This window comes from Salvelinus namaycush, chromosome 5 (genome assembly GCF_016432855.1).
Source record: "Salvelinus namaycush isolate Seneca chromosome 5, SaNama_1.0, whole genome shotgun sequence".
NCBI classification, from domain to species: Eukaryota; Metazoa; Chordata; class Actinopteri; order Salmoniformes; family Salmonidae; genus Salvelinus; species Salvelinus namaycush.
In genome coordinates, this window is record NC_052311.1 from 569423 (window position 1) to 592138 (window position 22716).

General features: G+C 43.8%; 1 protein-coding gene across 2 annotated transcripts in view; it reads right to left on the reverse strand.

Moving 5' to 3' along the window:
• The window catches only part of fam193b (family with sequence similarity 193 member B), a 41054-nt gene extending 33872 nt beyond the window's left edge, over window positions 1–7182 (reverse strand). For both annotated transcript variants that reach the window (XM_038993379.1, XM_038993378.1), the window contains exons 1-3: window positions 6885–7182; window positions 4298–4576; window positions 1526–1712 (exon numbers count right to left, since the gene is read on the reverse strand). In XM_038993379.1, the coding sequence (XP_038849307.1) occupies window positions 1526–1712; window positions 4298–4576; window positions 6885–7043 (625 nt within the window). In that variant the 5' untranslated portion in view covers window positions 7044–7182. The remainder of the gene's footprint in view (window positions 1–1525; window positions 1713–4297; window positions 4577–6884) is intronic.
• Between the last annotated feature and the right edge of the window lie 15534 nt (window positions 7183–22716).

The window sequence follows — 22716 nt, forward strand, 5'->3', positions numbered from 1 at the left end:
CGAAAAAAATCACTGTCGTTGCACCAGTGTACCTAACCATAAACATCAATGCCTTTCTTAAAATCAATACACAAGTATATATTTTTAAACCTGCATATTTAGTTAATATTGCTTGCTAACATGAATTTATTTTAACTAGGGAAATTGTGTCACTTCTCTTGCGTTCCGTGCAATCAGTCAGGGTATATGCAGCAGTTTGGGCCGCCTGGCTCGTTGCGAACTGTGTGAAGACCATTTATTCCTAACAAAGACCGTATTTAATTTGCTAGAATTGTACATAATTATGACATAACATTGAAGGTTGTGCAAAGTAACAGGAATATTTAGACTAATGGATGCCACCCGTTAGATAAAATACGGAACGGTTCCGTATTTCACTGAAAGAATAAACGTCTTGTTTTCGAGATGATAGCTTCCGGATTCGACCATATTAATGACCAAAGGCTCGTATTTCTGTGTTATTATGTTATAACTAAGTCTGATTTGATAGAGCAGTCTGACTGAGCGGTGGTGGGCACCAGCAGGCTCGTAAGCATTCATTCAAACAGCACTTTTGTGCGTTTTGCCAGCAGCTCTTCGCTGTGCTTCAAGCATTGAGCTGTTTATGAGCCTATCAACTCCCGAGATTAGGCTGGTGTAACCGATGTGAAATGGCTAGCTAGTTAGCGGGGTGCACGCTAATAGCGTTTCAATCAGTGACGTCACTCGCTCTGAGACCTTGAAGTAGTTGTTCCCCTTGCTCTGCAAGGGCCGCGGCTTTTGTGGAGCGATGGGTAACGATGCTTCGAGGGTGGCTGTTGTCGATGTGTTCCTGGTTCGAGCCCAGGTAGGGGCGAGGAGAGGGACGGAAGCTTCTTACCTGGGAATATTGAAGACTCATGTTAAAAGGAACCACCAGCTTTCATATGTTCTCATGTTCTGAGCAAGGAACTTAAACGTTAGCTTTCTTACATGGCACATATTGCACTTTTACTTTCTTCTCCAACACTTTGTTTTTGTATTATTTAAACCAAATTGAACATGTTTCATTATTTATTTGAGGCTTAATTGATTTTATTGATGTATTATATTATGTTAAAATAAGTGTTCATTCAGTATTGTTGTAATTGTCATTATTACAAATAAACAAATAAAATGTTTTTTAATTATATATATATATTTTTTTTATCGGTATCGGCTTTTTTGGTCCTCCAATAATCGGTATGGGTATCGGCATTGAAAAATCATAGTCGGTTGACCTCTAGTAAGAAGGGCTTTATAAATAAATCTGATTGATTGAAGAAAGTTTTACTCAGAGGAGTAACAGGGTGTGCTTCTGTTTCAAGCTAGCCAGTAGGTACACACCGGAGTACATTCCCCTCCATTTTGTCAGTGTAAATGTCTGCAAATGTTACAATTCTGTTACAGTAAATTAACTGAAAACATGCCAAATAATGAATGTCTACAGTAGTTTGCATCTGTGTATGACTTAACGTTGAGAGATCTGAGCAGAGAGAGAGAGGTGTGGGGTCAAGGTGTGTTTTACCTTGCTGTGCGTGCAAGGCAGTGCTGTGATTGCAGTGGATCCCTCCGTTGCTGTGAGCCGAGTTCCAGAGACCAGAAAGTTTGTGGGCTGAGAGGAAGGAAGATGGGTCCCAGTCTACGGAGCTCTGCTCTGGGTAACCATTCCCACAACTCTGAGCCTTACACGACGACGAGTGGGACAACGGAACCTGGGGGGAGGAGAGAGAGATGCTGCTAGTTCAGGACATGGTTGATTAGGTATAGCCTTTTTTCCCCCCCACTAACATTTGATGCTGTAGACAGAGCAGAAATGGAGGAAGACACAAAGCTATTCATTTATATTAACTGGAGCTGTCTGATTGGTACCTGGGACAGGAGACAGGAGAAACAAGATATGTTAGTTCAATTGCATTATTTATGTCTGTTTACACTACCGTTCATACGTTTGGGGTCACTCAGAAATGTCCTTGTTTTTTTTTAAAGAAAAGCACACACAAAAAGTCCACTAAAATAACATCAAATTGATCAGAAATACATTGTTAATGTTGTAAATGACCATTGTAGCTGGAAACGGCTGATTTTTAATGGAATATCTACATAGGTGTACAGAGGCCCAGTATCAGCAACCATCACTCCTGTGTTCCAATGGCACGTTGTGTTAGCTAATCCAAGTTTATAATTTTAAAAGGCTAATTGATCATTAGAAAACTCTTTTGCAATTATGTTAGCGCAGCTGAAAACTGTTGTTCTCATTAAAGAAGCAATAAAACTGCTTTAGACTAGTTGAGTATCTGGAGCATCAGCATTTGTGGGTTCGATTACAGGCTCAAAATGGCCAGAAACAAAGAACTTTCTTCTGAAACTCGTCAATCTATTCTTGTTCTGAGAAATTGCCAAGAAACTGAAGATCTCGTACAACGCTGTGTACTACTCCCTTCACAGAACAGTGCTAACTGGCTCTAACCAGAATAGAAAGAGAAGTGGGAGGCACCGGTGCACAACTGAGCAAGAGGACAAGTACATTAGAGTGTCTAGTTTAAGAAACAGACGCATCACAAGTCCTCAACTGGCAGCTTCATTAAATAGAACCCGTAAAACACTAGTCTCACGTCAACAGTGAAGAGGCGACTCCAGGATGCTAGCCTTCTAGGCAGAGTTGCAAAGAAAAAGCCATATCTCAGACTGGCCAATAAAAATTATAGATTAAGATGGAAAAAAGAACACAGACACTGGACAGAGGAACTCTGCCTAGAAGGCTAACATCCCGGAGTCACCTCTTCACTGTTGACGTTGAGACTGGACAGAGGAAATCTGCCTAGAAGGCCAGCATCCCGGAGTCACCTCTTCACTGTTGAGACTGGTGTTTTGCGGGTACTATTTAATGAAGCTGCACCACAGTTGATAACATTAATGAGCGCCACAGTTGATAACATTAATGAGCGCCACAGTTGATAACATTAATGAGCGCCACAGTTGATAACATTAATGAGCGCCACAGTTGATAACATTAATGAGCGCCACAGTTGATAACATTAATGAGCGCCACAGTTGATAACATTAATGAGCGCCACAGTTGATAACATTAATGAGCGCCACAGTTGATAACATTAATGAGCGCCACAGTTGATAACATTAATGAGCGCCACAGTTGATAACATTAATGAGCGCCACAGTTTACAGCATTAATGAGCGCCACAGTTTATAACATGAATGAGCGCCACAGTTTATACCATGAATGAGCGCCACAGTTTATAACATGAATGAGCGCCACAGTTTATAACATGAATGAGCGCCACAGTTGTTTTTTAATATAATCCTTTTAAACTAATACTACCACTGTGATGGTTGTAGTCATTCATTGTCCCATTAACAATCACCCATATTAGCAAACTTATTTCATTTTTAAAAAACTTGACATTTCTCTAGTATAGAGCTACTTATCATAACGATATCAGCTAAACGCCTCTGATAAGTGATCGGTCGGTGTCGATCGTTTAAGGTTCGTCACCCTCTACTCAAACCCTAATGGGCCGTTCTGTCTCTGACAACACTAGTTATTTACCTTAAGCACAGAGAAATCTCCTCGATTTGTATTCGCATTTAAATACGGACATTGTTTTTTAGATAAAAAACGCCTCTTCAGACGAAAAGTATATTTCCCCCACAGAATCCACATGAATAAGACTACCTCTGCTTGTGACGAGAGAAGGCCAAGTCTGACAGAGAACAAACAGCTTTAGAGGAGGCTAATCTTAAGTCAGGATGCTTAGATGTGGTATTCATTTAGTCCTGCAGAATGAAGCACTGTAACACCATAAAGAGTCACGGCATAACACTCCTAAAGCTGCCTGTCTCCATCACCACCAAATCCAGTGCCTTTCAGCTTGTTGGCGTATAAGGTGACCAAACATACACACTATTGTAATGTTTTTTTATTTTTATAAAGACCTTCAGAAAACAGCCATTTCCATAAACACAACCCATAGCTAGCAAGCTGTAACATGGGTATTGTAAAACGTAACTGTAGATAGTGCTAACACTAGGCTTGAGGTGCATGCACGGTCTTGTCATATACAGCAGTGCAGGCGTCTTCTCACTTCCCTTCTCTCCTCTCACTCGCCTAACTCTTCCACTCCCCTACTTTCCCCCCATCCTGCCAGCTCAGTCTCTTCGCCCCCCCCCCCATCATTCTCCTTCCGGTGCAGGTGTCTCCTAGACGCTCAGTCTCTCCTCATCTTCCACCCTCTCCCCATACCTCCTCCTCCCCCCCTACCTCCTCCTCTCCCCTTCTTACCGGTGCAGGCGTTTCCTGGGTGCTCTGTCTCTCCTCTTCCTCAACACTCTTCCGGCAGCTCTGGCAGATCCAGAGCGGCACCTCTCCCAGTAGAGACTGGCTCAGCGAAGGCACGGTGTCGGACAGCTTCTGGCCCGGCACCTCTCGGAGCAGGGCCTGGGACAGGGCTGGGACAGCGTCAGCTAGCTTCGCCCCGTGGCCCCCAGGCAGACCGTTGGCAGAGCTCGCCCCCCAGTCCTTAAACTCACGGTGACACAGGAGGCAGCAGGTGTGCCTCGGCTGGGGGAGAGCAACAGAGAGGTGAGCCGGTGACATTTGAAATGCAGCGGAGAGGAGAGACAGAGGTCAATCATCTAGGTGAAGGACAGGAGAGGAAGAGAGAAGGGGGGGGGAGAAGAGAAGGTTGGAGAGGAGGATGGGATCTGAGGAGAGGTGGATGCCAGTGAGATGGACATGGAGCATGATGAAGTTGTCCCCTGGACACTGATCTAAGGTCAGGTTAACAGACTAGAATTTCACAAGTAACATCTGACTATGTTGACAACGATCACAACATCTGTATTGCAAAGAGGAAGTAAAAGTTGGCCATGGAGGCAGCTTGGCACATGCACAGTGGCAAGTTTGTAGTGATGTAATGTGGCCCAGGTCCACACTAGCTCGTGGTCTGCTGGTAAAGTAAGCTTTGTTGACCACAAAACCCCATACACCTACAAGGGCGTCCATGTAATGTTTAGGTAACAACTTCGACGCATGCATATGACACTTCAGAGGAGAAACGTGCGCAGAGAAAGTGTACAAAAATACTACAGACGCTGATCTCGCATGCAAAGCGCAAACATAACAAAGCAAGCCATGCATGGTGCTAGCCAAACGTTAAAACCTTTTACAGCTAGCCAGATGAATACCCCTGGGATGTAGTGTGTTAGCCAACTAGCTAGAACATGTAGTTACAGCACCGGTGCACAGTATATTGTGTACTAGCTGCCAAGTGCGGTTAAATGTAAGCAAACTTGCAATACCACCGCGAGCTAGGAGCTAACAAGCTAAATACAAATTAGATAGCAACATTTTACGACTTGTCCGTGGCAGGCGCTTGTAACAATGTCAATCTTGCGGATGACACTAACTACTACCAGCAAATGCAGACTGGATGTCGTTAGTTACTGTAGCTAGCCTAGTTGGCTAAATGCAGACTGGATGTCGTTAGTTACTGTAGCTAGCCTAGTTGGCTAAATGCAGACTGGATGTCGTTAGTTACTGTAGCTAGCCTAGTTGGCTAAATGCAGACTGGATGTCGTTAGTTACTGTAGCTAGCCTAGTTGGCTAAATGCAGACTGGATGTCGTTAGTTACTGTAGCTAGCCTAGTTGGCTAAATGCAGACTGGATGTCGTTAGTTAATGTAGCTAGCCTAGTTGGCTAAATGCAGACTGGATGTCGTTAGTTACTGTAGCTAGCCTAGTTGGCTAAATGCAGACTGGATGTCGTTAGTTACTGTAGCTAGCCTAGTTGGCTAAATGCAGACTGGATGTCGTTAGTTACTGTAGCTAGCCTAGTTGGCTAAATGCAGACTGGATGTCGTTAGTTACTGTAGCTAGCCTAGTTGGCTAAATGCAGACTGGATGTCGTTAGTTACTGTAGCTAGCCTAGTTGGCTAAATGCAGACTGGATGTCGTTAGTTACTGTAGCTAGCCTAGTTGGCTAAATGCAGACTGAATGTCGTTAGTTACTGTAGCTAGCCTAGTTGGCTAAATGCAGACTGGATGTCGTTAGTTACTGTAGCTAGCCTAGTTGGCTAAATGCAGACTGGATGTCGTTAGTTACTGTAGCTAGCCTAGTTGGCTAAATGCAGACTGGATGTCGTTAGCTCCTGTAGTTAGCCTAGTTGGCTAAATGCAGACTGGATGTCGTTAGTTACTGTAGTTAGCCTAGTTGGCTAAATGCAGACTGGATGTCGTTAGTTACTGTAGCTAGCCTAGTTGGCTAAATGCAGACTGGATGTCGTTAGTTACTGTAGCTAGCCTAGTTGGCTAAATGCAGACTGGATGTCGTTAGTTACTGTAGCTAGCCTAGTTGGCTAAATGCAGACTGGATGTCGTTAGTTACTGTAGTTAGCCTAGTTGGCTAAATGCAGACTGGATGTCGTTAGTTACTGTAGCTAGCCTAGTTGGCTAAATGCAGACTGGATGTCGTTAGTTACTGTAGTTAGCCTAGTTGGCTAAATACAGACTGGATGTCGTTAGTTACTGTAGCTAGCCTAGTTGGCTAAATGCAGACTGGATGTCGTTAGTTACTGTAGTTGGTTAAAACTGATGCGAATGGGTCTTTATTGTCGGCTTGCTGGCTAAGTTTTATTAATGTATTATGCTAGTGGAGCTAGCTACTACTCCGCCCCGATCAGAAATAGTAAATGAACGAAAATACAAACCTGGAGCACTAGCTAGTTATGCAACTTAGCTAGAATCCCCAATCAACCATCCATAACCCCAAGAAATGAGCAGAAATACAGGATGGCTCTAACTGATTGGTAGGTTAGCTAACCTTTTAACAATCCCGCTAGTAGTTTTCGCTGCTTGCTAGGCTAGTTACCTGATTCGTCCTGGCCGCCAGTCTATCCAGCCCTGCATCTCCGCCACCACCGCCGCCAGCTGCATCTCCGGGAGAGACGGGGCTCTTCGATATGCTCTGTTGTCCGGGCACTAACTCCTTGCTCCCGACTCCTTGCTGTTTGCTCTTCTTCCTCGCCATCACGCAGGTGTCGGATATATCCTTTGGCCAAGGTTGCACCAGTTTAGAGATGTTTAAAAGCACGGTTTCGATTCTTCTAGGATCACAAATGTTCCCTATCTTCTTCAGTCAAGACAACAGTCAATATGGCGGAGCGCTACCACACTCTGTGGTTCATAGGTGAAAGATAGTGCTGGCAAAATGGCTTCACCGTGATGAAGCTAAGCAGTCGCCATGTTGAGTGAGGGCAACCGTTCCAGGTTAGTCACACAGTATAACATGTTGTACAACATCTCTGGTTACAGGCCACAAATTAGTGCATTTATTGGCATAATGAATCTATAAATGATTGGCTACCACATCATTCAACGTCATGTTATTACACACGTATTATATGTCTAAGATATCTAAATATATAATATATTTAATATATAAATGTAAACTAGAAAATAACAATTCAGATTGATGCAGCCGTACATTTGCATATGCGTTTCAATAGGCCAGTGTAATCTTGTGAAATGTCGCTCAAGTGTTCAAACCATAGAGTTGGGGCAATGCCTATGTTCCCTGGGCCTTATGTTCCCTGGGCCCTATGTTCCCTCAGACCTATATATGTTCTCTGTGGCTGAGGGAACATAGGGTGTACCTTACCTAAAGGTCATTCAATTTTGCATTTGGAGAACATTTTGTAGCAAGCTATTGATGTCAGTCTACAATGAAATACTTTGCATCTTCTTTGCAATAATGCTTCAGATTTGTTGGTCCTTTGGATGACCATGGTAGCCCTAGATGAGGGTTCCCCAACTCGCGGTTTTATTTGGACCCCAAAGTTTTTGGAGAAAAAAAAATATTTTCATTGTTGGACATAAAAGACTGTAAAACAGCCCCAAGTGATTTTCATTTAAGAAATCGGTTCCCAAGTATTCCCACGCATAATAGACAAGGGATGTATACAAATGTAAGCCAGGTTTGAAATGAATATGTTTTAGTCAAACATTATATCTGTTTGTGTTTCTTGCGGTCAATTTGCAGTGTAAAAATGATTTGTAATTATGTTCTGGCCCCCGACCTTCTGCTCAAGAAAAGAATCGTCCAGCAGCTGAAACTAGTTGATGATCCCTGCCCTAGACGTGTGGAACAATCATTGATATAAAAACACAATTCAAATCAGAAGACAAAACGACTGACTGGGCATAACAATTTCTCTCTTGAAGTTGTTTTCAGTTTCAATATGCATAAATACTGTAGGTAAAACGTCTCATTATAAAGAACAAAACATTGAAAACTGCTCTTTTTTTTGTTGTTGTTGATGTCAATACAACCATGTTCTGGATTTTAAAAAAAAGATGATCGTTCAAGGTCATATTTCGAGAATATTAGTCGATCAGTTCCTGTTCTATTAATAGGCGGTTCATAATTGAAAGTCAAAATCGCGCCCGCTCTGACGGAGGCCGCTGGAAAACAAGGGAGCGCTTGTCGAGGAGGACGGTGGGCGGGGGGGGAGGACGTCAATCACGTAGCCGAAGAAGGTGATTTCTCGCTGAAGTGCAGAAGACGTAGAACATACTCTTGCAGCACTCTGTCGTTTAGATACATCTTGCTTGGTATATTTACCTATATTTCAACCAGTGGTGATTTTAGCATGTAAATCTTGGTGGGGCAATTTTTTTTAGAAAAGTGGGATGCATGCCAGCAAAGTCACTACACAACACAACACTAAACAAAACATTAATTGCACTATAACGGTGACAAACGAAGCCCACAAACTGTTAGGGCCTACAGGACATAAAGCTGTCCCAACAACGGAGTCCCAACAGCAGTCCCAACACCCCCTACACCTGGCTATCAGCAGAGGCTTGTCTGACAGCGAAACAGTTCATTGAGCCTCATTTACTGCCTTTAAAAAAAACATAGCTGATATGGCTGACTTGCTTAAACAAATGTGGTTTCTACTGACAATTGAGATGTAGAAACTATGGCATAAGGGGATGACAAGTGTATATGAGGCCATCCGTAATTTCGATTAAGACATTAATGAGCGAGCCAGGACGGACATAGTCAATATAACTATTTGTTCAGCACTTTTGAAATGTACAGCGACAGAATTCAGAACATGGGCCGTTCTTACAGTGTTTTTCATGTACACCAAGTCAGAACCGTAGGATAAATAAAGGGGGCATATAAGCAGACAATGAAACTCTTACAATATTCAATGATCGCATTTCTCAAAAACAGATTATAGGCTACATGTGCACCACCGAGTCAGAACAGTAACGTCAGGTGAAATTAAGAGGTGAAAATAGACCAAGTTATTAGGGTGAGGCACGTGGGCTACTAACAGCTTACTACACAACATACACTTAGTATCACGATCTTAGCTACAGTATACATATCTCCTTGGCATATTACATAATTTATGCAGCAGCATACAAGACATTTTTGGACTCACCTTGTTGTGATGTGCTCACTTGAACAGGAAGGTGGCGCAAAGAAAGACAAAGAGGCCGGATTTACAATTCTAAGTTGGATTTGAAACGTATTTTCCCATTCTAAGCTCGTTTATTCCCGACTTCCCAGTTGCAATGCTTGCAGTTAGCCACCGTCGCCGATTCCTTACAAACCACTCACTGTTGAATTTGTCGATTTCCGACTTATTGTGTATTGTTTATGTCCAATGGCCGATAAGCACCGATACGTTTTATCTATAATTTATCTTCATTATTTCTCGTCATATGACAAGGATTAAAAAGGATTTGCCAGTAGATTGTCAAACTGTAGGCTAGTTGTCTAGTGATATTGGTGTCTAGCTGTAGGCTAGTTGTCTAGTGATATTGGTGTCTAGCTGTAGGCTAGTTGTCTAGTGATGTTGGTATCTAGCTGTAGGCTAGTTGTCTAGTGATGTTGGTATCTAGCTGTAGGCTAGTTGGCTAGTGATATTGGTGTCTAGCTGTAGGCTAGTTGGCTAGTGATATTGGTGTCTAGCTGTAGGCTAGTTGTCTAGTGATATTGGTGTCTAGCTGTAGACTAGTTGTCTAGTGATGTTGGTGTCTAGCTGTAGGCTAGCTGGCTACTGATGTTGGTGTCTAGCTGTAGGCTAGTTGTCTAGTGATATTGGTGTCTAGCTGTAGGCTAGTTGTCTAGTGATATTGGTGTCTAGTGATATTGGTGTCTAGCTGTAGGCTAGTTGTCTAGTGATGTTGGTGACCATCATCAGCTGATCCAGGAAATCAAACAAATATTGATTTAAATAATCAAGCTAAATAAATGGTCTACTACTTCTGGCCTTGGATGGCACGGAGCAGACCATTACCCACGGTGCACCTGAAAAAACAATGAGCGCTCTAAACAGCTGACTGACAAAAGCAAACAATGATACATTAACGGATACATCCTATGCATTGGAATAAAGGCAGAGGCTATTTTTATCAAGGACGCATGGCAAACAAATGATAAAAATTAGGAGTTTCAAACTGAAATATATACTTTTAAAGGAGCTCAGCAGAGGCCCAAATTCAGCACTACTGAGTGCAGTACCTTTTGTGGACAAGGAGACGGTTTGTGCAGCCACATAGAAATAAATGGTTTAAACTTTTACATTTTAGTCATTTCGCAGGCTCTCTTATCTAAAGTGATTTATAGGAGCAATTAGGGTTAAATGCCTTGCTAAACCATAACAGAGAGGTGGGCGTGTTAGTTTCATAGTTACATAAAACATATTTGCCACTGCATTTTAAATAAATAGGAGAATTGTTAAATGTTATTATTTAGAGACCATCCCCAAAGTAAGTTTTTGTTGGATTCAGGGGAAGAGAGCCCCCCCTGGCTGCCCCGCAATTCACACCCTGTTCTAAGAGCTTTCCACACCTGTATTAGAGGTCAACCGATTCTGATTTTTCAACGCAGATACCGATTATTGGAGGACCCAAAAAAGCCGATGCCGATTAATCGGACGATTTTTTAAAATGTATTTGTAATAATGACAATTACAACAATACTGAATGAACACTTATTTTAACTTAATATAATACATCAATCAAATCTATTTAGCCTCAAATAAATAATGAAACATGTTCAATTTGGTTTAAATAATACAAAAACAAAGTGTTGGAGAAGAAAGTAAAAGTGCAATATGTGCTATGTAAGAAAGCTAACATTTAAGTTCCTTGCTCAGAACATGAGAACATATGAAAGCTGGTGGTTCCTTTTAACATGAGTCTTCAATATTCCCAGGTAGGAAGTTTTAGGTTGTAGTTATTATAGGAATTATGGGACTATTTTCTCTATACGATTTGTATGCTTGAAGCATTGCGAAGAGCTGCTGGCAAAACGCACGAAAGGGCTGTTTGAATAAATGCTTACGAGCCTGCTGGTGCCCACCATCGTTCAGTCATACTGCTCTATCAAATCATAGACTTAATTATAACATAATAACACACAGAAATACGAGCCTTAGGTCATTAATATGGTCGAATCCGAAAACTATCATCTCGAAAACAAAACGTTTATTCTTTCAGTGAAATACGGAACCATTCTGTATTTTATCTAACGGGTGGCATCCATAAGTCTAAATATTCCTGTTACATTGCACAACCTTCAATGTTATGTCATAATTACATAAAATTCTGGCAAATTAGTTCGCAATGAGCCAGGCGGCCCCAACTGTTGCATATACACTGACTCTGCGTGGAATGAACGCAAGAGAAGTGACACAATTTCACCTGTTTAATATTGCCTGCTAACCTGGATTTCTTATAGCTAAATATGCAGGTTTAAAAATATATACTTCTGTGTATTGATTTTAAGAAAGGCATTGATGTTTATGGTTAGGTACACGTTGGAGCAACGAGTCTTTTTTCGCGAATGCGCACTGCATCGATTATATGCAACGCAGGACACGCTAGATAAACTAGTAATATCATCAACCATGTGTAGTTATAACTAGTGATTATGATTGATTGATTGTTTTTTATAAGATAAGTTTAATGCTAGCTCGCAACTTACCTTGGCTTCTTACTGCATTCGCGTAACAGGCAGGCTCCTCGTGAGGCAGGTGGTTAGAGCGTTGGACTAGATAAGGTTGGACTAGATTGGACGTTGGACTAGATTAGAGCGTTGGACTAGATTGGACGTTGGACTAGATTAGAGCGTTGGACTAGATTCCCTGAGCTGACAAGGTAAAAATCTGTCGTTCTGCCCCTGAACAAGGCAGTTAACCCACCGTTCCTAGGCCGTCATTGAAAATAGGAATGTGTTCTTTAACTGACTTGCCTAGTTAAATAAAGGTGTAGGAGCGGTAGAGATACTCTTAATGATCGGCTATGAAAAGCCAACTGACATTTACTCCTGATTATTATTTGACCATGCTGGTCATTTATGAACATTTGAACATCTTGGCCATGTTCTGTTATAATCTCCACCCGGCACAGCCAGAAGAGGACTGGCCACCCCTCATAGCCTGGTTCCTCTCTAGGTTTCTTCCTAGGTTTTGGCCTTTCTAGGGAGTTTTTCCTAGCCGCCGTGCTTCTACACATGCATTGCTTGCTGTTTGGGGTTTTAGGCTGGGTTTCTGTACAGCACTTCGAGATATTAGCTGATGTACGAAGGGCTATATAAAATAAACTTGATTTGATTTGATTTGTAAAAAATGAAATTAAAATAAAAATCGGCAAAATCGCTGTCCAAAATTACCGATTTCCGATTGTTATGAAAACTTGAAATCGGCCCTAATGAATCAGCCATTCCGATTAATCGGTCGACCTCTAACCTGGATTGTGCAACATTTGCCCATTATTCTTATCAATATTCTTCAAGCTCTCTCAAATTGGTTGTTGATCATTGCTAGACAACCATTTTCAGGTCTTGCCATAGATTTTCAAGAAGACAGTGTTGTATTGGATTGCGTTGCCATATTTTTTGATGTATATATTTAGTGCCTTCTGTATAGGCTTCCTTCTTTTCACTCTGTCAATTAGGTTAGTATTGTGGAGTAACTACAATTGTAAGGGGTGCGTAACTGGTGGCAGGGAAGTCAGACGCAGGAGAGCAGAACTAGGTAATAGCCGGAGCAGTTTAATTGTAAAACCAACGGCATAACAAAATAAACAAACATGGGTACAAAACCCAACGCGCACCAGTAACATGTGCACAAGCACTTACAATAAACAATTCCGCACAAAGACATGGGGGGGAACAGAGGGTTAAATACACAACATTAAATGAGGGAAATTGAAACCAGGTGTGTAGGAAAACAAGACAAAACAAATGGAAAATAGAAGACTGGTGACGCCGACCGCCGAACTTCGCCCGAACAATGAGAGGAAACAACTTCGGTGGAAGTCGTGACAACAATGTTGTTGATCCATCCTCAGTTTTCTCCTATCGCAGCCAATAAACTCTGTACCTGTTTTAAAGGCATCATTGGCTTTGTAATTAATTCATGGTGAAATCCCTGAGCGTTTTCCTTCCTCTCTGGTAACAGAGTTAGGAAGGACTCCTGTATCTTTGTAGTGACTGGGTGTATTGATACACCATCCAAAGTGTAATTAATAACTTCACCATGATCAAAGCCAAAGGGATATTCAGTGTCTGCTTTTAATTGTTTTTACCCATCTACAATAGGTCCCCTTCTTTGCGAAGCATTGGAAAACTTTTCTGGTCTTTGTGGTTGAATCTGTGTTTGAAATTCACTGCTCGACCGAGGGACCTTGCAGATAATTATATGTGTGGGGTACAGAGATGAGGTAGTCATTAAAAAATCATATTAAACACTATTACTGCACACAGAGTGAGTCCATGCAACTTATTATGTGACTTGTTACTCCTGAACTTATTTAGGCTCCTTACCATAACAAAAGAGGCTGAATACTTATTGACTGAAGACATTTCAGATTTTAATTTTTTATTAATTTGTAAAAATGTCTAAAAACATACATCCGCTTTGACATTATGGCATATTGTGTTTACGCCAGTGACCCAAAAATCTACATTTAATCCATTTTAAATTCAGGCTGTAACACAACAAGATGTGGACAACGTCTAGGGTGTGAATACTTTCTGAAGACTCTGTGAGTGTCAATTAAAACTTGTCCTTTCGTTCTTTTCTATCCAGAGGCAGAACATGCCTATGCAACAGTCAAACGCCTAACATTAAACTTCGTGTTTACAGTCACATCGATTTGTTCATTTTGGCTGTCATTGATTTCCCAAGGCAATAGTCTGTGAAAACATAAGTTTAACTGCAACCCAAAGTAAGGACTTTATGTCACAACGTCGCATTGAAACAATTCTCTCCTCTCTCTCTCTCTCCAGAGGCAGAGCATGGCAATGCATCAGTGTTGCCCTTCTACAGTCCAGGGGACTCTGATAAGAAGAGGAAGCAGAAGAACAAGAAGCTGCAGGCTGCCGGTAGTAACAGGTGATTATATAACTCTCTAACTGACTAGTCTGTCTGACAGCTAGCTAGGGACGGAGTGTGACTCTCTAACTGACTAGTCTGTCTGACAGCTAGCTAGGGACGGGATGTGACTCTCTGAAACTACTAGTCTGTCTGACAGCTAGCTAGGGACGGGATGTGACTCTCTGAAACTACTAGTCTGTCTGACAGCTAGCTAGGGACGGGATGTGACTCTCTGAAACTACTAGTCTGTCTGACAGCTAGCTAGGGACGGGATGTGACTCTCTGAAACTACTAGTCTGTCTGTCTGACAGCTAGCTAGGGACGCGGTGTGACTCTCTGAAACTACTAGTCTGTTTGTCTGACAGCTAGCTAGGGACGGAGTGTGACTCTCTAACTGACTAGTCTGTCTGACAGCTAGCTAGGGACGGGATGTGACTCTCTGAAACTACTAGTCTGTCTGACAGCTAGCTAGGGACGGAGTGTGACTCTCTAACTGACTAGTCTGTCTGACAGCTAGCTAGGGACGGGGATGTGACTCTCTGAAACTACTAGTCTGTCTGACAGCTAGCTAGGGACGGAGTGTGACTCTCTAACTGACTAGTCTGTCTGACAGCTAGCTAGGGACGGGATGTGACTCTCTGAAACTACTAGTCTGTCCGACAGCTAGCTAGGGACGGAGTGTGACTCTCTAACTGACTAGTCTGTCTGACAGCTAGCTAGGGACGGGATGTGACTCTCTGAAACTACTAGTCTGTCCGACAGCTAGCTAGGGACGGGGTGTGACTCTCTAACTGACTAGTCTGTCTGACAGCTAGCTAGGGACGGGATGTGACTCTCTGAAACTACTAGTCTGTCTGACAGCTAGCTAGGGACGGGGTGTGACTCTCTGAAACTACTAGTCTGTCTGTCTGACAGCTAGCTAGGGACGGGATGTGACTCTCTGAAACTACTAGTCTGTCTGACAGCTAGCTAGGGACGGGATGTGACTCTCTGAAACTACTAGTCTGTCTGACAGCTAGCTAGGGACGGGATGTGACTCTCTGAAACTACTAGTCTGTCTGTCTGACAGCTAGCTAGGGACGGGGTCTGGCTGGTCATCATTTGGTCGCACTAAAGAATGTGTGATTAGTCTACGTTTTATTGTTAAAATTATATATTATGAATTTGAAATACTGTGTCACACGTACGTGTGTTAGACTTGTTTTTAATCTGTAATAACATGGTAATGACTTTATGCTTTAGTGCTTTATAAACTCACGAATAATTAATTGTGCTTTCTACGTTCACAGGACAGTCCATCATGAGTTGGAGAAGCACAGGTAAAGAGCCATTCTATCAGTCCTGTGACATTCTACCTTTTACAACCACTGTGTAGATTTCCATTAGTACATTTCTAATTGTAATAGTAACAACACAGGCATACAACTAAAGATACCTGTTAAAAGAGCCACTGAACACGCTGATTGGCAGCATTGTTTTTCTGCTGCTCATCAGAAAAACCAGTGTTGCATACCAACCACTTAAAAGACACACCCTCTCCCATCAGCCCTCAAATTAAGTGGACACTTCTGATGACGTCTGACGAGTTGACACTTGCAGGGCGAGGGAAGAATGGACCGCTCTTGGTCGGAAATGTGTCACTCGTTCATCCCACGGTTGTGTTGTCAGTCATCCTGGAACTGTTGTGTGTGTGTGTGTGTGCCTTTTAAATGCTCTACAGTCAATTATGATTGCATTTCATATCTTGGCTAGAAGACAACGCATCTGCAGACATCAAATGTTAGCCATCCTACTATATCAGGTAAATGGAAAATGACAATGTATAAGAGTAATGTCAGGGAAAGTTATCGTTTCCAAAAGCTTACCAAACAAAAACTTCCATTACTTTTAAGAGACGTGTTTGAGCCTTCATGTGCATTAGTAGCAACATTTATAACTTATTTATATTTGGTTTTACTTACACTTGTATTCTCCAAATTAATGTTGGTTTTAATTTTTGGCTGACTTTTCTTAGCGGATGTACAATCATTGTGCATTGAATTATGGGGCGTTTCAGGCCCCGAAGTGATATAATTGTACACTCGCAAACTCGATCAAAAACGAGGACTGAGGGGCTTACGTTGCCAACTTCCCTTGCTTGGCTAATCATTTGGACCAACGACAAATATGGCAGCTGGGATTCCCCGAAGGCGAGGTTAAGTAGAGGAGGGTGTGTCTTTTATGACTTTGAAACGCAGCCCAGATTTCAGTCCTGGAGGTGTGTTTTCTGACAGATTCTGCTTTTAGTTATTGATGATTGTCCCCCATGAGCCACTGTAGACGTGATAGCCTATTTCACTTCCTCAAAATTTCCCCAGAATGAATCTAAGACACCGCAAGAAATGTATAAATAATTTTTGACGTTTTTTTTTGTGCAAAGGATGTTTTATTTGCGCAATTTTACATCTAACTAAGTTGTTTTGGTGCAGTATTTCTCAAGTAAAAAAAATGTGCAAAGTGTTGTCTTCTGTAAACAAAGTCGGAGCTGCTGGGCAGGTCTGTCTCACTGTCTATGCTATTGGATAGAGAGTAATCACTGCAGCTGTTCACCCCATGTTTAGTGAGCAAACGGACATCGTCAAATCAAAACCCAACTGTCATTTACCCGTTGTGACGCACGGCTGTTCCAAACTCAGTTTTAGACAGACTGACTTTATCCTATTTACACTTTGTAGTCAAGGTTGACCCTAAAACAATTGTTTGTGAATCATATCGATGCCACAGCCTGTTGTCAAAGGGATTTGTTGCTTTTTAAAGGCCGTCGCTTTTTAAGGTCTTAATTAATTTTATCTCTAATTGCAACTGGGCTTTTGTTTTATTTAGTGAAGTAATTAGCCTTGTCCGAGCCAGAACGGCCCATAGGGCAGGAGTCCATCTCCTGTTTCTGTAGTGAGAACCAGAACGGCCCATAGGGCAGGAGTCCATCTCCTGTTTCTGTAGAGTGAACCAGAACGGCCCATAGGGCAGGAGTCCATCTCCTGTTTCTGTAGCGTGAACCAGAACGGCCCATAGGGCAGGAGTCCATCTCCTGTTTCTGTAGTGAGAACCAGAACGGTCCATAGGGCAGGAGTCCATCTCCTGTTTCTGTAGAGTGAACCAGAACGGCCCATAGGGCAGGAGTCCATCTCCTGTTTCTGTAGAGTGAACCAGAACGGCCCATAGGGCAGGAGTCCATCTCCTGTTTCTGTAGAGTGAACCAGACGGCCCGCAGGGCAGGAGTCCGTCTCCTGTTTCTGTAGAGAGAACCAGAACGGCCCATAGGGCAGGAGTCCATCTCCTGTTTCTGTAGAGTGAACCAGAACGGCCCATAGGGCAGGAGTCCATCTCCTGTTTCTGTAGTGAGAACCAGAACGGCCCGTAGGGCAGGAGTCCATCTCCTGTTTCTGTAGAGTGAACCAGAACGGCCCATAGGGCAGGAGTCCATCTCCTGTTTCTGTAGAGTGAACCAGAACGGCCCATAGGGCAGGAGTCCATCTCCTGTTTCTGTAGAGTGAACCAGAACGGCCCGTAGGGCAGGAGTCCATCTCCTGTTTCTGTAGAGTGAACCAGAACGGCCCGTAGGGCAGGAGTCCATCTCCTGTTTCTGTAGAGTGAACCAGAACGGCCCGTAGGGCAGGAGTCCATCTCCTGTTTCTTTAGCGTGAACCAGAACGGCCCGTAGGGCAGGAGTCCATCTCCTGTTTCTGTAGAGTGAACCAGAACGGCCCAATGGGCAGGAGTCCATCTCCTGTTTCTGTAGAGTGAACCAGAACGGCCCATAGGGCAGGAGTCCATCTCCTGTTTCTGTAGAGTGAACCAGAACGGCCCATAGGGCAGGAGTCCATCTCCTGTTTCTGTAGAGTGAACCAGACGGCCCATAGGGCAGGAGTCCATCTCCTGTTTCTGGAGAGTGAACCAGAACGGCCCATAGGGCAGGAGTCCATCTCCTGTTTCTGTAGAGTGAAGCAGAACGGCCCATAGGGCAGGAGTCCATCTCCTGTTTCTGTAGAGTGAACCAGAACGGCCCATAGGGCAGGAGTCCATCTCCTGTTTCTGTAGAGTGAACCAGAACGGCCCATAGGGCAGGAGTCCATCTCCTGTTTCTGTAGAGTGAACCAGAACGGCCCATAGGGCAGGAGTCTATCTCCTGTGTTGTAGTGTTGTATTGTGTTATTGTGTTGTTGTGTTGTGTTGTTGTATTGTTGTTTTGTGTTATTGTGTTGTTGTATTGTGTTGTTGTGTTGTTGTATTGTGTTATTGTGTTGTTGTATTGTGTTGTTGTGTTGTTGTATTGTGTTGTTGTAACAGACTTGCTCAGTTGAGGGAAGAGAGAGAACACATGTTATAACAGTTTCACACCAACCTTGATCAGAATGAGATTGGGGCAAGGTTAGCCCAAACTACAATCTAATGTCTCTCCTCACATTGTAGGGGCACAGCTCTGTCTCTACAAGCCTCACCTTTCCAAATCATAATTAGAACTATTGATAAATTATCTAAACCAAATGTAGAATACACTTGGTTTAGATAATTTATCAATAGTTAAAACCAACGTGAAGCACTATAACTTTAATTTAAGACCCTAACTTTTCTCATCACCTGTGGTAATGACAGATTGGCATCTTAGTCTAAATTACTATGCATTTCGTAGTGTGCAGACCTCCACGATCAACCTGATATCCCAAATAAACCATTTTGGATAAGCCTAAATCAATTACGGGCACGGTTGACCCCCCCTCCTTTCACAGCACTCATTCTTCCTTTCCTTGTGTTTCCTCATGTTCTTCATCAGATAGTCCTTTTTAATGGCACGTGTTCAAAGTGGATGGCCCTTGATAATGTCTCTCATCTGAGCCGCCGCTGTCCTTTACAGTCCATTATGTCTCCGCTGTCCTTTACAGTCCATTATGTCTCCGCTGTCCTTTACAGTCCATTATGTCTCCGCTGTCCTTTACAGTCCATTATGTCTCCGCTGTCCTTTACAGTCCATTATGTCTCCGCTGTCCTTTACAGTCCATTGTCTCCGCTGTCCTTTACAGTCCATTATGTCTCCGCTGTCCTTTACAGTCCATTATGTCTCCGCTGTCCTTTACAGTCCATTATGTCTCTGCTGTCCTTTACAGTCCATTATGTCTCCGCTGTACTTTACAGTCCATTATGTCTCCGCTGTCCTTTACAGTCCATTATGTCTTTGTCCATTTTCCTACCAGTACACCAGCATGAGAGTAGTTTGGACTGGGTCTCTCTCCATGCTCACTCCACATGGACTCATGTCACACTCCTGAGAGAAAAGCAGTTGATAGCTTCTGGATGCTGTGTACAGGTTGTCGGCTCGGACTCTGGTCTCACGGGAGAAGTGGTGAAGGCCCATACAGAACCCCATTTTCAGCCGGTTAGAGGGGGTGTTGAGGTTCACACTGTTCTCAGCCCAAATTATCTTCCATGCATCTAGATACCATCTGTGGTCACCTTTGTGTGCGAGTGAGTGTGTAAGTGAGTGAGTGAGTGAGAGAGAGTCAGAGAGAGAGAGAATGATGACAGAGAGAGAGAGAGAGAATGATGACAGAGAGAGAGAGAGAGAGAGAGAGAGAGAGAGAGAGAGAGAGAGAGAGAGAGAGAGAGAGAGAGAGAGAGAGAGAGAGAGAGAGGATGATGACAGAGAGAGAGAGAGAGAGAGAGAGAGAGAGAGAGAGAGAGAGAGAGAGAGAGAGGATGATGACAGAGAGAGAGAGAGAGAGAGAGAGAGAGAGAGAGAGAGAGAGATGACAGAGAGAGAGACAACAGTTTAGTTTATGGGGATGGTTTTGTGAGTGTTGAAACCCCCCCCCCCCCCCCCCCCCAGACTGGCTTATACCACCCTATCATCTTGGCGATCTCACTGCAGAGTTACAGGTCAGGGAGTCAGAGGGCTAATCCTGAGGGAGAAATCCCCACCATCCAGCAGACCCAATCTGGTGAGATTTGTTATTGAAGCAGGACAAAAACAAACGAAACAGGAATACACATCTATCACTCGAGGTGGGAGAAAACTACCAATCCATTTGGAGTAACTGTCAAGCATTACTAACATCTCTTTATATATCTGTAACGTGTGTGCTAGGACTCGGGAAGCAAGTTCAGCGAGTGCATCATTTATTAAACAGATGAACAAAACAGGAAACACGTACAGACAGGAAACAGAAACAACGACGCCTGGGAAAGCAACCAAAGGGAGTGACAGATATAGGGAAGGTAATCAGGGAAGTGATGGAGTCCAGGTGAGTCTGATGACGCGCAGGTGCGCGTAACGATGGTGACAGGTGTGCGCCATAACGAGCAGCCTGGTGACCTAGAGGACGGAGAGGGAGCACACGTGACAGTACCGCAGAAACCTGACGAAGCGGCTGAGGCGTGAGAGCCGGCTGAGACCTCCCCAGTTGCCCCGGTCGAGGCACGGGAAACCTGTTCACCAGCTGAGGCATGGCAGCCTGTCGAGCCATAGGAGCCTGTCGAGCCAGCTGAGGCAGGGGAACCTGACAAACCGGCTGAGGCCTCCCAGGTAGCTCCGGTTCGGACACCCGGACTCATCATCACCTCCAACACAAAAAATTAAAAACCACCCCTGATGCTTCCCTTTGGTGAGGTGTTATTCTGTAACGTGTGGACTGGGAATCCTGATGCTTCCCTTTGGTGAGGTGTTATTCTGTAACGTGTGGACTGGGAATCCTGATGCTTCCCTTTGGTGAGGTGTTATTCTGTAACGTGTGGACTGGGAATCCTGATGCTTCCCTTTGGTGAGGTGTTATTCTGTAACGTGTGGACTGGGAATCCTGATGCTTCCCTTTGGTGAGGTGTTATTCTGTAACGTGTGGACTGGGAATCGGGAAGCAAGTTCAGGGAGTGAATAATTTATTAAACAAATGAACAAAACAAGAAACACGAACAACGCACAGACAGGAAACTGGAACAGAAACAATGACGCCTGGGGAAGGAACCAAAGGGAGTGACGTATATAGGGAAGGTAATCAGGAAGGTGATGGAGTCCAGGTGAGTCTGATGACGCGCAGGTGCGCGTAACGATGGTGACAGGTGTGCGCCATAACGAGCAGCCTGGTGACCTAGAGGCCAGAGAGGGAGCACATGCATCCAAAAAAAACATCAACACTGTCTGTTAAAAATAAACAAATTAGAATAAATCGAATTATCTCCTGATAACTCCATAAGGAAATAATTGTATCCCATCAGGTAATGGGCTCCCGAGTGGCACAGAGTATCCCATAAGGTAATGGGCTCCCGAGTGGCACAGAGTATCCCATCAGGTAATGAGTGGCACAGAGTATCCCATAAGGTAATGGGCTCCCGAGTGGCACAGAGTATCCCATCAGGTAATGAGTGGCACAGAGTATCCCATAAGGTAATAGGCTCCCGAGTGGCACAGAGTATCCCATAAGGTAATGGGCTCCCGAGTGGCACAGAGTATCCCATAAGGTAATGGGCTCCCGAGTGGCACAGAGTATCCCATAAGGTAATGGGCTCCCGAGTGGCACAGAGTATCCCATAAGGTAATGGGCTCCCGAGTGGCACAGAGTATCCCATAAGGTAATGGGCTCCCGAGTGGCACAGAGTATCCCATCAGGTAATGAGTGGCACAGAGTATCCCATAAGGTAATGGGCTCCCGAGTGGCACAGAGTATCCCATAAGGTAATGGGCTCCCGAGTGGCACAGAGTATCCCATAAGGTAATGGGCTCCCGAGTGGCACAGAGTATCCCATAAGGTAATGGGCTCCCGAGTGGCACACAGTATCCCATAAGGTAATGGGCTCCCGAGTGGCACAGAGTATCCCATAAGGTAATGGGCTCCCGAGTGGCACAGAGTATCCCATAAGGTAATGGGCTCCCGAGTGGCACAGAGTATCCCATAAGGTAATGGGCTCCCGAGTGGCACAGAGTATCCCATAAGGTAATGGGCTCCCGAGTGGCACAGAGTATCCCATAAGGTAATGGGCTCCCGAGTGGCACAGAGTATCCCATAAGGTAATGGGCTTCCGAGTGGCACAGAGGTCTAAGGCACTGCATCTCCATGCAAAATGCGTCACTACAGTCCCTGGTTTGAATCCAGGCAGTATCACATCCGGCTGTGATTGGGAGTCCCATAGGGCTCCGCACAATTGTCCCAGCGTCGTCCGGGTTTGGCAGGGGTAGGCCGTCGTTGTAAATAAGAACAAATTCTTAACTGACTTGCCTAGTTAAATAAAGGTTAAATAAAATTAAATATAAATTAAATGGTTAAATAGACTAGA